This window comes from Gymnoscopelus braueri, assembly GCF_963280865.1.
Source record: "Gymnoscopelus braueri genome assembly, chromosome: 19".
In the NCBI taxonomy this organism is placed as follows: Eukaryota; Metazoa; Chordata; class Actinopteri; order Myctophiformes; family Myctophidae; genus Gymnoscopelus; species Gymnoscopelus braueri.
This window is the reverse complement of record NC_137621.1, coordinates 50,351,541-50,367,053: the sequence shown is the minus strand read 5'-3', so window position 1 is coordinate 50,367,053 and position 15,513 is coordinate 50,351,541. Positions and strand designations below refer to the sequence as shown.

Below are 15,513 nucleotides of genomic sequence, written 5' to 3'. Positions count from 1 at the left end.
CGGACAGATCGAGCCCTACCCAACCCGACCAAATAGTCAACTGCTGTGAGGTCAGGCTAAAAATTATAGAACTCTAATCTGGCGTGATCTCCATGAGTCAAATCAGCTTCATTTGACCATATGAACTTTTAGCATCCTTATTCTGAGGCAAACATTTGATGTAAATAGCCGATCTACAAGCTCAAAACGCGCTGCAACTAGAAGCGTTGTGAGCTTGAAGATTGGCTATTTCCGCTAAAGATATTTTAGTCTAGAGTAAACGGGAGGAGTCCTAGTATAGAATGTAGAGCATCAGTTCAAAAATAGAAGATCTACAAGCTCATAGCACGGCACGAGTGCACGAGTGTGTTTTTTGGTCTTACTCGTCGTTTTGCATGCCCACGTAGCGTGGGCTGGGGACCAGCATGACACGCACGTTCTCCAGGGTGCCTTTGAGGATGTGCATGAACTGGTCCAGGTGGCTGGACGGAGGCTTGGTGGCGTATGTCAGGAAGGCGTCCTCGAAGTTCACACACATCGTCTGGGGCAGGTGGTGGTTCCCGAACGCCAAGCGACCCTGTGGACACGCGCACACGTTAACCTCTTTAAGACCGGGAACGCATATGTGTGTCATTATAAGATTTCTTTGGCTATTCAAAAATAGCAAATCTACAAGCTCATAGAGTGCCGCGCTATGAGCTTGTAGATCTGCTATTTTTGAAAAATCGTGAAAATCTGTGAAAATCTGAATATATATATTTTTAAAGCGAACATTTTTAACTCTGTTACAACTTCTGGGGGTCCCTGGAACAAAATATTTTGAGATGGGGGTCCACGGCCAATTACATATATTTGGCCGTGGACCCCACGTATAGCAACATATGTTTTTAAGGATTTAGAAGACATTTGTAGAATCCCCAAAAGCAAAGATTTAAGTTTAAAATGTTTGCTTTAAAAATATAAATATTCAAAGACCCACGATTTTCCAGGATAAAAAAAAAAAAAAATTGAATAGCCCAAAGAAATCTAAAAATGACAGAGATGCATTCCCGGTTTGAATGGGTTAATGGCAGTAAAATTATACCAAATATCAGGCTGATGGTTGTCTTTTGTACAGGGTCGGCTGAGGATATAGCAGATTTGTTTTTCCCTGCATATGTTTTTGCGTAAAAATGTTTCAAAATAGTTTTTTTTTCTTTTATTATTATGCACATTAAATAAAGTGTTAATACGAACGTGTTAAATATACGGTGTAACACACTTTTTTCACATCCATAAATGCATAAAACATTTTAAGCACTGCTCTTAAATAGTCATCACTTCCGATTTCACTTGTTTAATCTGTATCCTGTATTAGTTCTTTATCCTGATTGGATTAAATTGGTATTCTGACCTGAAAATGCATTTCTGTTTAATAAAGAGCTGGAGAGATGGGGAGATTCCTGTTACTGAACAAACACTCTGGTAGGGTAAGCACTTACCCTACCACCTTTAATATAACATGGATATATTGTCCAGGCATACACAGAGGCCCAGCCTGGCCTGGCACAGATAATCAACTAGTGATATCCCAGTTTGTTCCACCAGGGGGAGCCGCAGGGTCACCTCACTTACCGTGCTGATGTTGACTTTGATGACAGGGATGAGGGAACGCCAGGATGACGAAGGGTCTGGAATCTCTGATTTGATGTTCACACTGCACAAGGAACAATCATGTATTTCTATTAATATTACATCATTATATTCATTTTCAAAAGTAGCAAAAATAGCATAGTAGATCGGCTATTTTCCCTATGTGCCTCGGCAGCAAACGTTTGAAAACCAATGGTCTTAGGTGAGCGGCTAAGGAAACAGAATTCAATTCCTGGCCCCGGCTATGTGTCGACGTGTCCATAAGCAAGACATGAAAAGGGGTATTTCACTTTAAGACACTTCTAGGGTAATTTTAATGTCTAGTCAGGCTTTTGAGGGCACCCCAGACAGTTTTTAAGTTGCTTGATTCAATATTTCGATATTTGATATTCATTTTATCAGACACGTCCCTCTTCTATCCACAAGTTTCCTAGGGCATTATGGGCATCACTTCCTGTCGATTTGATCAGGCATCAGGGATCAAATTGACAGGAAGTGATGCCCATAATGCCCTAGGAAACTTGTGGATACAAACCCATTGTAACTTCAAACTCCATGTTAACCATGTTAGACTCATTGAAAACACACGTCCCTGCTTCTGGTGACTGATATTGAAATTCTAATGCATGTTTATTCAATAACTTTTTTTTTTTCTTTTGAAAATGAAAAACCTAAAAAGTACATAAATAATACATAAAAATGTAATGAATATTATCAAATATCTAAACATTGAATCAAGCCACTTAAAAACTGTCTGAGGTGCACACAAAAGCCCAACGAGACGTCTCCCCTGTCCTTTCCCGAGTTGCAAACTGGGTCCTAGTACCTGTCCAGGGTCTTGTCTCTGTCTTCGCGTCCCTTCTCCTCGTCCTTCTTAGGGGAGGTCATGGTGGGCTCCAGGCCGAAGGTCTCCTGCAGCCGGGCGTACAGGGCCGTGCGGTTGTACACGTGGAACTCGAAGCCGTTGATGGTCACGTACAGCCTGGTCTCTGCCTTAGGGTCTGGAGGAAGAGTTATGACACATTACTGCCTCTCTCATCTCCCATTCATTAATTTTTTAAGCCAACACAAGCGGGTTAAGTGATGTGTGTTTAACCCATTATGACGGAGAACGCATCTTCCTTTTAGATTTCTTTGGCTAAAATATATATTCAAAGATTTGCAAAAAAATAATATTAAATAGCAGATCTACAAGCTCATAGCACAATTTCTTCCCCAGCTGTTCAAAACTCAGTATTTATATCCCCAAATGAACATTGCCTTTCTACTCACCGTGCTGCTTCTGTTTGGGGTTGTACATTTTCCACCATCGAAAGATGAGGAAGCCATCTTGTATCCTAGAAGATAAGAGCAAGCTTTATTGGTACAGGATGGGGAAACTGCATTGTTCATGAAACCAAGATGTATACAGCTACATCAAACTCATTAGTGCAATGGTTTTTTAAAGTGGGGTCCTTGAGGGGGCTCCAGGGGGTCCCCAGCTAAATTAGTTACTATAGCAAAATCTATTTAACCACTTTAACCCTTAATACATTTGAAAATAGCAGATCTACAAACGCATCGTAATGTGAGCTTGTAGATCGGCAAGTTATTTATTTTTTACATTTTAAAATATTCAATATTTTTGTTACATGTTAACACAAGTCTTGTATGGGGTCCCTAGCGCAAAAAAAAAATCAGATGGGGGGTCCGCAGCCAAATACAAGACCTTGACATGAAAAGGTTTGAGAACCACTGCATTAGTATTTAACATGGCCCAAATGATGAAAATGTGATGCTCGATTTATACATGGTTACGCAACCATGTACTGTATACACGTACTGTAGATCAGCTATTTTTCGAGCACGACACCGGCGTGAAACCAAGTATAAATTGTGGTTTGGAGTGACACGAAATGATGCATCGTTAACCACATTTATACTTGGACTGTCACGGTATGGAATGGTTATCACAGCAGTGAAAAGGCCATATGGTCGGTGTTTCAAGTGATATTTATTTTGGTTAAAACAAAAAGGTTATTGTTAAAAAGTTTAAGCTCTATTATGCCGATAGTAATCATTGCTCACAGCTCTCTAGTAAACGCAAAATAGATTCAAGATGGGATACCAATTTTATCCAATCAGGAGATAGAAGCCCTTTTATCAGCTTCAGTGTTCTTTATTTATTTATTTCAATTTCACTTGTTTATCCTGTATCCTGAGTTCTCTCTCGTGGTATCCTGACCTGAAAATGTATTTTCTGCCCACTAAAGAGCTGGAGAGACAGCGGGACCCCTGGTACTGAACAAACACTCTAGCAATGATTACTATCACAATATACAGTAGAGCTTAAAAAAAAGTAAATCACTTACACCACCCCGTAATAACCGGTTTTATTGGACTTGGCCCTTTAATCCTAATCCGGGAATGCATCTGTGTAACCACTTTAACCATTATTTTTATACTTTGGCTATTCAAAAAATAACAGATATACAAGCTCATAGCGCGGCACCGAGTGCCGCACTATGAGCTTGTAGATCTGCTATTTTTGAAAAATCGTGAAAATGTGTGCAAATCTTTGAATATATATATATTTTAAAAGGGAAAATGTTTTACTCAGATATTTGCTCCTGAGGGGGGGGGGGGTCCCTGCTGGAACAAAATATTTTGAGACGGGGGTCCGTGGCCAAATACATATAATTTTGGGGGTCCTTGACATGAAAAGGTTTTGTTCCAGGGACCCCCAGAAGCAAAGATTTGAGTTGCAAATGTAGTTTAAAAAAAGTATATATATTCAAAGATTAGCAAAAATGTTCACGATATATATATTTTTTTGCAGATCTAAAAGCTCATAGTGCGGCACTCGTGACACGCTATGAGCTTGTAGATCTACTATTTTTGAATAGCCAAATAAATCTAAAAGTGACAGATACTTTCCCGGTATTAATGGGTTAATGCAATCTTAGATTAGACTCTTTTTTTTCCCCCTCCCCCACAAATGTTGTCCACATCCACATGTGCCTGCTGTCTCACATGGTCTGGCTCAAAGCCCAAATGTGCCCATATATGTGACGCAACGTGTAGGCTTATAGACTAGGTGAACAGGCTGCCCCCCCCCCCTGCATATGTGACAAGTTTCATTTCTCCAGAAGCCCATGGTAGAATGATGGTTACTAAACAGTGACCGTGCTTATGATAAGCTAAAGATATTTTCAGATGGGGGGGTCTGTGGGCCAAACACATTAATTTGGGGGTCCTTGACATGAAAATGCTTGAGAAGTTTCTATTAGTAGAGATTGAAAATAACATCACACTTTATGTTTACCCACTTGCATCCCTATTCAGGGGGGGAATATTTACCAAAAATAACAGCTCACAACGTGTCACGTTGTGATGCGTTGTGAGCTTGCAGATCTGTTATTTTTGGTGAAGACACCTGTAGTAGATCACCGAATACAGTGTATAGAGGGTCTGAGTGGTTTAACTGAGGTGATATCGATGAACTCCAAATATTATCAAAGTATTCCGCGGCAGCCCTGGACTTTGTCAAAGTGCGACGCCGCACTTTGACAAAGCCTGCTGTAGATGAAGCTTACCGGATAGACATGTCTTCATTGATGAAGTAGACGTCTCTGAACATGACTTTACCAGACAGCACGGAGAAGGAGAAGGAACCTGGAGCCAACATCGCACACAATGACATGTTAATCATCAACAAACAACCACATTTAACCACATTATACTCTGGCATCCCTGTTTTGGGCATGACAGACAAGACAGACAGACAGACAGACAGACAGACAGACAGGAAACATAGTGAAAATAGCCAATATAAGCTCACAACGTGCCGCGATGGGACACGTTGTTGTGAGTTTGTAGATCGGCTATTTATTTGTATTTATTCAATAGATAATGATGCGTATAATCAGTTTGACCCATCTAAGCAATCTTATTATCCTTTCAACTTGTAAATGACAGTTTCATAGCGGCATAAAGAAAAAACAATCTAACAAACAAACACAGAAAAACAAAGACAAACATTCACACTAAACACAATCAAAACACAATGTGGCAGATTTAAATATACGTACAGGATGACTAGAAATATAAGATAACATTTTGCTGGAAGAAAGAGAAAATATCACATAACAAGAGCACCAACTCTAATGACAAAATAGGACGTAGATCATCACACAGCCAACATGGTTGCAGGATTGGCACTATGTACTGGTCATAATTTTCCTCCATTCCCCTTTAGACCTTCCAAAAATCTAAAAACATGTTTTATCAAACAACCATCTCATTCTCAAACAACCTGCATTTTTAAATGTAAGTCACTCCAAACATAGGGTTAATATTTTTTTATTTGAGCTTGTAGATCTGCTATTTTTTTCTTTTAAATGTTTGAAAATGTGTGCAAATCTTTGAATATATGTATTCTTTTAAAGCGAACATTTTTTACTCCAATCTTTGCTTCTGGGGGTCCCTGGAACAAAATATTTTGAGATAGGGGGTCAAATACATGTAATTCTGGGGGTCCTTGACAATTATGAAAAAGTTTGAGAACCACTGATATAGCAAAACACGTCGTTCAGAAAATCGTTGGGATTTAGAAGACATTTGTAGAATCGGCTTCTGGTCTTAATTGGTTAATTAAATTGGTGGATCAATGTAACGTAATCAGTAGACAACAGGACAGAGCAGCAGCTCTGCGAACAGGAAGCTGTGCAACATTCCAAAAGAGGAAGCACATTTCCTGAAACGCTGTCCTTCTTTCACACATTCAGTCTGCTTATACAACCAGTGTTCTTTTGCTGAAAATAGCAAATCTACAAGCTCACACATCTGCTATTTTTCTGCTGAATGTTCACCCCAGAATAGGGACGCTGAGGTTCAAGTGGTTCAGTGGTCTAGTGCAGTGGTTCTCAAACTTTTTCATGTCAAGGACCCCCAAATTGACACTTATTAGCCCGCGGACCGCCATTTGAAAACATATGCCAGAGACCCCCATAAGAGAAGATTCTCAAACATTTTAATTTCAAGGACCCCCAGTTTGACATGCATTAGGCTACTGACCCCCATTTAATGACATTTTTATCTCTAGGACCCCAATTTATATTGTAAAAACAGTGTTAATTCAACTCTGAGAGTGTACAAATGGACCCGTTTCAACAGTACACTAGAGTTTCAGACACGTTAGGGTCTATTTGTACACTCTCAGAGTTACAGACCCATAAGGGTCCATTTGGTTCCTTACTATCCATCATTTAGCTGGGGACCCCCTTGAACTCCCTCAAGGACCCCTGGGTGTCGCCGGAACCCACTTTTTAGAACCAATGATCTAGTGCAGTGGTTCTCAAAGCTGGGTCTTTTTGAGAACCACTGCTGGGGGTCCCCAGGCAAATACATTAATTTGAGGGTCCTTGACATGAAAGCTTCTGAGAGCAACTGGTCCAGTGAGCCCCATTTGTCACTGGGACACATAGAGACAGACAGAAAAAACAGAGGTTTCAGGACAAACTCACCGATGTGAATGTAGCCATCCTTATAGAGTCTGTTGATGATGAGGGTGAGGATGAGGCCGATGTTACGAGAGTTGTAATAAGTTAAATAAATAATCCATCCACAGGACAGAATGGTGGCTGCAAGACGAGAGAGCACAGAACCGTAGAACGCCGTCAGGACATTCAACCCGCTGGGTGGCTATTAGGTACAAAATTATTATGAAATTGCAAATTTTTTTGTTGCTTAATCGTCACAATTGTTTCCACGTTAAAAAATTGTTTTCAAACATTTCATTGTGTTTTGCAGTGGCGGAAAAAGTACTCACATTTTTGTATTAAGTATCAATTATTAAGTAACATACTGCAATGTAGAAATACTTTAAGTAAAAGTCCGGAATTCAAAATTTACCAGTAAAAGTACAAAAGTATTGGTATCAAAATATACAAAAGTACAAAAGTAGAAAGTACAGTACACTACTTAAGTAAATGTACTTTCCACCACTGGTGTTTTGGCATTGAAAGTTCGAACATAATAAATAAAAATTGCTGATTGCTATTTCTATTTGCCTTTCAGGCTTTGTAAACAAAGAAATTGCACAGGGCATATATGACAAATAGCTTATAATATATAGGCAACGGCAATTATTGAGGTCACAGAGTTCACTCACCCACGAGCAGCCAGACGAAGTTGGAGTTGTGCTTAGTGAGGAAGTCATCCAGATCCACGTAGGTGGGGAAGCTGCTCTCGTTGGTTTTGGGAGACTCCATGGCTGCTGCTGCTGGCCTTCAGTGTGGGCTCTGAAACACAGCAAAACACTCACTTTGATTGATTGCTTGAACACTGTATTTATTTATGTATTTTCTCTCCAATGTAGTAGCTATGCCAATTGATTCCTCCCCACACAAATGTGTGTGTCGTCACTGCTGTTGTATCCTGCCGGCTCGCCTGTCAGTGAGGAGCCCCCACAGGGAAGAACGAACCCCTTTTTCTCCCCGATTTAGTTGTTACGCCAATTGATTCCTATGACTCACCTACCAGTGAGGAGCCCCCAATGGGAAGATGTAGACTAGAGCCTTCATCCTATTCCTCCCGCCCAACACTCCCTGCCCCAAGCCCGTAGGAGTATGTGTAGTGACAAATATCACCCTCCCCGCCCGGCCTCCCTTCCCCGAACACGGGCCAATTGTGTTCGTATAGACGCTCGACAAAGCCGGATGCACCGCGGTGGAATCGAACCCACTGACGGATGGTGGGGCAGGCCATTTACCGCCGCACCACCCGAGCTCCTGATTAACCCATTAAGACCAGGAAGGGAATAGATCATAGTGTGGCATGAGCTATGAGTGCAGCGCTATGAGCTTGTAGATCTGCTTTTTATTTTTTTGCAAATCTTTGAATTTTTGAATTGTTTTAAAGTGAACATTTGTAAAATAATTTGTTCCAGGGACCCCCCCCAGAAGCTAAGATTTGAGTTACAAATGTTCGCTTTAAAAAATATATATTCAAAGATGCGTTCCTGACTGCGTTCCTGACCCTGACTGGGTTAAAAATACTTTGTTAGTGATTTTTAAAAGGGTAGAGAGTTACAGACAATACAACGATTAAAAATATATGCCAAGCCAAAGGCTTGTTTCCATTGTGGTCCATTAAACATTCAACAAACTGTGACTTCACTGTCACAGTGCATTCTAGGACTGGGCAATATGTCTTCAAATCTATACCACGATTATTACAACGATACAGACTTTTGCCTCGTGTCGATGAATGTACAATTATTTAACAAATACATGTGTTGAAAATAGCCGATCTACAAGCTCACAATGTGTCGCATTCACTAGAAGAAGCATAGAATGCAGATTAGTTGCTGGCAGGCTACTTAAGGAAAACAATAGCCAGCAGTTAACTGCAATTCACACTCCCGAACCCCCCTCTCTCCATACAGTATGAATGCTATTGGTCTCAGCCAGGGCAATGGAGTTCTCCTCCTGTTGTTGTCCGTGTGCGTGTCTTCATGGGAATAATTACAACTGAACATGTATGTGCACACAGCTACAATGACAGAATACTGCTGAAAAGTGAGTTTCAGAATAGTTTTTTTTCATGAAAGATCAAACATGTTCCAGAGACATCAGCGTCACGCTGACAGACACAAATGAATTGTTGTTTTTTTCCGCTGTTGAGTGTTGACATTAATTCCAGTATCCTACTTATTTCTTAGTTTCTATGATCAAGGCATTCCTTGAAAATAGTTACAAAGACTAAAACTAAATAAAGACTCAACTAAAAACAGTAAGGGCCCCATCTTGCCTTATCCCTTATGCCTAAACTTAAAAGGCTCTATCCATAAGAGGATAAGGGATAAGGCAAGATAGGGCGGCCCCACATCTTTAACTAAAACTACTTTTGTACACGTAAACCTAACTAAAATGAATCAAACACCAAACTAAAATGGAATATTTCATAACGCTGGTCAGAGCGGAGTGTGTCTGTGCGTGTTCACTCCTGCCGTCATTAAAATAGCATTCCCCAAGTTAGAAAATCAGCACTACACCTCTGTCTAAGGATAATTCCTTTTAACAGGACGTTCATGAAAGTCCTTGCGGGCTTGTTTCCAATGAGGGCCTGTGAGCAATTAGGGGTTAAGAGTCTTGCTCAGGGACAAATTTCATTTCATCGACACACATGCTGGCGTGGCCTGGAATCGTACCTGGGGCAACCAGGGCCTCTGGCTCCCTAGGCGGGCTCACTAACCACTCAGCTATGGCCGCCCCCTACATACATCAATGTAAGGGCTAAAACTGTGGGAATGGGGATTTGAAAATGCTAGGTTCCCTGCGGACGCATTGTGAGCTTGTAGATGGGCTATTATTTCAAATAATAGCCCCATGATCTACAAGCTCACAATTTGGCAAAGACATTTGGTGTAGACTGGGAAAAAAAGCGGTCCAAATGCAGAGACGACTCAGGTCTAGAGTCTAGAGGGTTTAAGTTAGTGGTTAACAATGTATGATAGTATTATAATATGTACAGTTTATGAGCTGTGAGAACTTAAGATGTGCGTCATTGATTGATTCCCAAAAATAAGGGTCAAAGTGTGTCCCCAGTTCAATAAGGGACACGTCTTCTAGTCTCCAAATGAGGGACGATTCCAAACTAGTGATAATAGCAGCTCTGAAACTCTGTTAACCCTTAAGACCGGGAACGCATCTGTGTCATTTTAGATTTCTTTGGCTATTCAAAAATAGAAGATATACAAGCTACAAGCTACAAGCTCATAGCGCCGCACTATGAGCTTGTAGATCTGCTATTTTTGAAAAATCGTGAACATTTGTGCAAATCTTTGAATATATATAGATAGATGTTTTAAAGCTAACATTTTTAACTCCGATCTGTGCTTCTGGTCCCTGGAATAACATATTTTGAGATTGGGGTCCGCGGCCAAATACATATAATTTTGGGGGTCCTTTGACATGGAAAAGTTGGAGCACCACTGATATAGCAACATAAGTTTTTTTTTCTTCTAGAATATAATATTCAAAGAAAAAAGCAAGATTTTTCCAAAAATTGGCTCATAGCACAGAGTGCTGCCCTATGAGCTTGTATATCTGCTATTTTTGAATAGACAAAAAACTCTAAAGTGACACAGATGCGTTCCCGGATTGAATGGGTTAAATAATTGTTTGACATTTCTTTTTCATTTCTGAAAATGTTTGATATTTTTTTTACTTTTAACAAAATCTTTTGGAAAAGAAAAAAAAAGTACATCTTATTTTGTAGTAAAAAAGAAAATAAATACCAACAGGATATTTTACTCCCGACCCATAAAAATGTGCCCACAAATGGCACCCGACCCAGTGCTTGGTAAACAGTCCACTACTACGCTATCTGCTGACTAGATGTCATTGCATGTCTGTGCTTGTACAGCATGCAGAGGCCAGGAACCCGCCTTTTGTTTTTCTGCAATGGCCACAGTGTGGCTGATGAATTTCAAAATGCACCGGATCCACTGTCACCATTTTATCAGTAAAATAGGGAAGTATAAAAATATAACAGCGTCTCTGAGTGACCGCTCGCTAGGTTTTTTTACCTTGTAAACCTGTGATGTGACAATAAAACTGATTCTGATTCTGATTCTGATTACCTGCTGCCAAAGTGGTTGGCTACCAGCCAGTGAAATACACCAGGGATTTGTGTAATGGCTGGTGGTAGGTAGTAAGACTGAAAAGTGTGTTTTGCATGTATGTGAACATATAACCAGTGTTGTTTTGGTCGCTACACGGGACACCACGGCGTTCCACTGGTAAATGTTCACCCCCTGGCCTAGAGATTCATGAGCCAAGTACCCAAATGGCTACTTTGCATAACAGGTTTACCAGTGGCGGTGAGCGTGCGTGTGCGTGCATGTGACGTCATTAAAATACGGTTCCCCTGAAAAATAAATCACCATTACACCACTGCATATAACCCTTGTGACTAAGAGGGGTTAGCCCATACAGGGCTCTGTTGTTTGTGCGCTACGAATGCACACACAAATCCTTATTTAATCCACCTTAAACCACATCGGGTGGAAAAGCACAAATATGTACACATATACACTGTAAGAGTCTCTCTCTCTCTCTCTCCTCCTCCCCCCCCCAGGACAAAACTATTTGACAGATTAGCATCTCAATTATAATTTGACAGCTCAGTTTACTTCTGGCTAAGAGTGATTCAGAGTCTGGAACATTTTTTTAAACCAGTGTGTGTGTGACAAGACGGATTAATTGAGATTCAGACTTGTCAAACAACCTTTGTTCCAGAAAGACAAGTTTAGGGTTAGAGTGATACCAGACTCGCAAGTCAGTCTTGTCTGATGGAGAGATTGCCAGATGCTGCACAATAGTAGTAGAATCCTCATGTTAAATTGACCATTTGTACCGGACCGGGTCCATTTGGTTCCATTTGTACACTCCCAGAGTTACATTATTACTTGTATTACTGTATTTTAGTAACCCATATAATTACAGTATGTAAAATGATGAGTTGTCCAACTAAGATTCTTACATTTTTACCAGATTTGTGCTCGATCATCAAATCACCATCATTATCAGGTGATCAATCACCTAAAAACTGATCACACACACAAAGTGCTCTCAGTTTCAATTTACAAGTGTCATGCTATATAGCTGTCAGTCACTATCAGCTGCATTGGTTTGTGGTCAGACCAGTTTCACAGCAAGAAACCAAACACACCGCACGCATTTCCCTTTGACTCATCTAGTGTTTATAATAATAATAATAATAAATGACGCTGACCTGATATTTCCCATACTTTATTTTAAATTGAATCATTATGTCTATGAGGGTTTAGTTAGTTTAGTTAGTAAATGGCTGTCTGTGTCAATAATATGTGACATATTCAACGTGTTAACAACACTAACGTAATAATTGTGTGATACATGTTAACATGCCATTCAAAATGAAAAGAGTGCAACAACAAGAGAGCTGCTGTCTCTTTCACTGTCATAGGTGTTGAGGTTCATTCACAGCTGTTGATAACATAATGTAAGATTGCTTATTATGTTGTCTTTCTGACAACTCATCACTGATGCTAGCATGTTGTTGTCTTCATCACAAGTCAACACAACACAGCACTGATGCTTGTTGTCTTTATAACAAACAACCCATCAACACATCACTGATGTTAGCTCATTATTGTGTCATCTTTATAACAAATCATCACTGATAATACCTAGTTGTTAGTCTTTATAACATAATGATGCTAGCTTGTTGATCATACTGTCTTTATAACATAAATAAATGATGCTAGCTTGTTGATCATACTGTCTTTATAACATAAATGATGCTAGCTTGTTGTTATGTTGTCTTTATAACATAAATAATGCTAGCTTGTTGTTATGTTGTCTTTATAATATAATGATGCTAGCTTGTAAATCATACTGTCTTTATAACACAAATGATGCTAGCTTGTTGTTATGTTGTCTTTATAACATAATGATGCTAGCTTGTTGTTCATACTGTCTTTATAACACAAATGATGCTAGCTTGTTGTTATGTTGTCTTTATAATATAATGATGCTAGCTTGTTGATCATACTGTCTTTATAACACAAATGATGCTAGCTTGTTGTTATGTTGTCTTTATAACATAATGATGCTAGCTTGTAGATCATACTGTCTTTATAACATAAATGATGCTAGCTTGTTGATCATGCTGTCTTTATGATGCTAGCTTGTTGATCATGTCTTTATAACATAAATGATGCTAGCTTGTTGATCATGTCTTTATAACATAAATGATGCTAGCTTGTTGATCATGCTGTCTTTATGATGCTAGCTTGTTGATCATGTCTTTATAACATAAATGATGCTAGCTTGTTGATCATGCTGTCTTTATGATGCTAGCTTGTTGATCATGTCTTTATAACATAAATGATGCTAGCTTGTTGATCATGCTGTCTTTATGATGCTAGCTTGTTGATCATGTCTTTATAATATAAATGATGCTAGCTTGTTGATCGTGCTGTCTTTATAACATAAATGATGCTAGCTTGTTGATCATACTGTCTTTATAACATAATGATGCTAGCTTGTTGATCATGCTGTCTTTATGATGCTAGCTTGTTGATCATGTCTTTATAATATAAATGATGCTAGCTTGTTGATCGTGCTGTCTTTATAACATAATGATGCTAGCTTGTTGATCATACTGTCTTTATAACATAATGATGCTAGCTTGTTGATCATACTGTCTTTATTACATAATGATGCTAGCTTGTTGATCATGCTGTCTTTATAACATAATGATGCTAGCTAGTTGTTATGTTGTCTTAATAACATGATGCTAGCTTGTTGATCATACTGTCTTGATAACAACCCATCACTGATGCTAGCTGTCTGTTAGCTTGCAGAGCTAACAGCCATCAGGCCGCGCCCCACACTGACCCACAGCCTGTGTGGTCATTGTGTTGATGAACAACCATCTCATCACATACCTGCTTACACTGTGCTGTGGCCTGAGCTCTCATGTTGCTCCGCTGTTAGAACGTTGTGTTGTGAAGCACATTAGCATGATGCTAACCGCAGCTCTCTGTGTACGTGTATGTGAATGTGAGTGTGTGTGTGTGTGTGTGTGTGTGTGGCTACTACAAGTACCAGCGTTGCCAGATTATGCAAGAGAAATAAGCAACCAGTAGGGAAACATAACCTCGCGTCACCAAACTTTCCACCACGGAGGAAAAAGAAAACAAATGTGGAGTATTTGTAATATTGTTTTGAAACATTCAAACAACACTAGCCTTAGATCAAGACTATCGTAGATGTATTTTATCGAGTCTGACTTTTACTTTCGTATCTAAGAGTCTTAGCGACCACCCCCCAGTTTGCCCTGAAATGTCACCAGTAGAGCCCGTATTTCTCTGAACACACATGCTAGATATAAGGTGCTTACCCGCTTGCCCCAACTGTTGCCTAGGTGTCCGGTGTGTTTTTGCAATGTATCAGTCCATATTTATCAATAAAGAAGTGCTTTAATCCCGTCTATGGCCGTCAAACTTCTGTCAAAAGTTCCCAATGGGTGGTAGTGAGGGGACGCATCTGGTAAAAGCTAGAATTACACTCAATGTAAACATGAAGTTAACGAGGGGGGGAATGAAGTTCGGCCACAGACAGGATTAAAATACTTTTTTATTGAAATATAAGGACTAATACATTGCAAAAATACTCCGGAAACCTAGTTAATATTTTATGAAAGCGGGAAAGCACCTTATATTTTGCATTTGTTTACATGTTTGGAGAAATATGGGCTTTACTGGTGACATTTCAGGGCAAACTGGGGAGGTGGTCGCTAAGACAAAAAAATGTCGAAATCGATAAAATACATCTACGATAGTCTTTTCATGAAAATATTTGCAAACCACTGGTTTAAATAATAATAAAAAATTATGAAGTAAGCCTAAATAAGCAACTACACTTTAGAAACAAGCCCATAAAACTGCATCCCGCAACTACCAATATTTACAAGCAACTTTACAGAAAAAGCCCAATGTCGCTTATAATAAGCCGACATGGCAACGCTGTACAGAAGTAGTAGCAGACTGACAGCCATGTGTTGCCAGATTTTGAGAGAGAAACAAGCGGCCACGTCTACGAAAACAAGCCCAAAAGAACAGACCACTTTTACCGCTTGAACCTATTTGAAAATAACCAATCTACAAGCTCACAACGCGTTGTAATATTGTAATATTTGAACTATTTTTGAAACATTTCAACTACACAAATTGGGGTCCTGGAAACAAAATATTTTCAGATGGGAGTTCGTGGACTGGACAAATACATATTAATTTGGTATCCTTGACATGAAAAAGTTTGAGGCAGGTTGTTCTCGAACGTTTTCATGTCAAGGATAAACTTTGTCGTT

At 39.6% G+C, this 15,513-nt stretch overlaps 1 protein-coding gene across 16 annotated transcripts in view; it reads right to left on the bottom strand.

The window, feature by feature from the left end:
* kiaa1109 (KIAA1109) overlaps nucleotides 1–14,219 on the bottom strand; it is a 157,602-nt gene extending 143,383 nt beyond the window's left edge. For all 16 annotated transcript variants that reach the window (XR_013932188.1, XM_080415114.1, XM_080415123.1 and 13 more), the window contains exons 1-8: nucleotides 14,090–14,219; nucleotides 7,763–7,892; nucleotides 7,116–7,232; nucleotides 5,187–5,265; nucleotides 2,884–2,948; nucleotides 2,438–2,612; nucleotides 1,594–1,675; nucleotides 363–556 (exon numbers count right to left, since the gene is read on the bottom strand). Coding sequence is in view for 15 of the 16 variants with exons in the window: in XM_080415114.1 (XP_080271240.1) it covers nucleotides 363–556; nucleotides 1,594–1,675; nucleotides 2,438–2,612; nucleotides 2,884–2,948; nucleotides 5,187–5,265; nucleotides 7,116–7,232; nucleotides 7,763–7,862 (812 nt within the window). In the remaining variant the exon portion in view is untranslated. The remainder of the gene's footprint in view (nucleotides 1–362; nucleotides 557–1,593; nucleotides 1,676–2,437; nucleotides 2,613–2,883; nucleotides 2,949–5,186; nucleotides 5,266–7,115; nucleotides 7,233–7,762; nucleotides 7,893–14,089) is intronic.
* Between the last annotated feature and the right edge of the window lie 1,294 nt (nucleotides 14,220–15,513).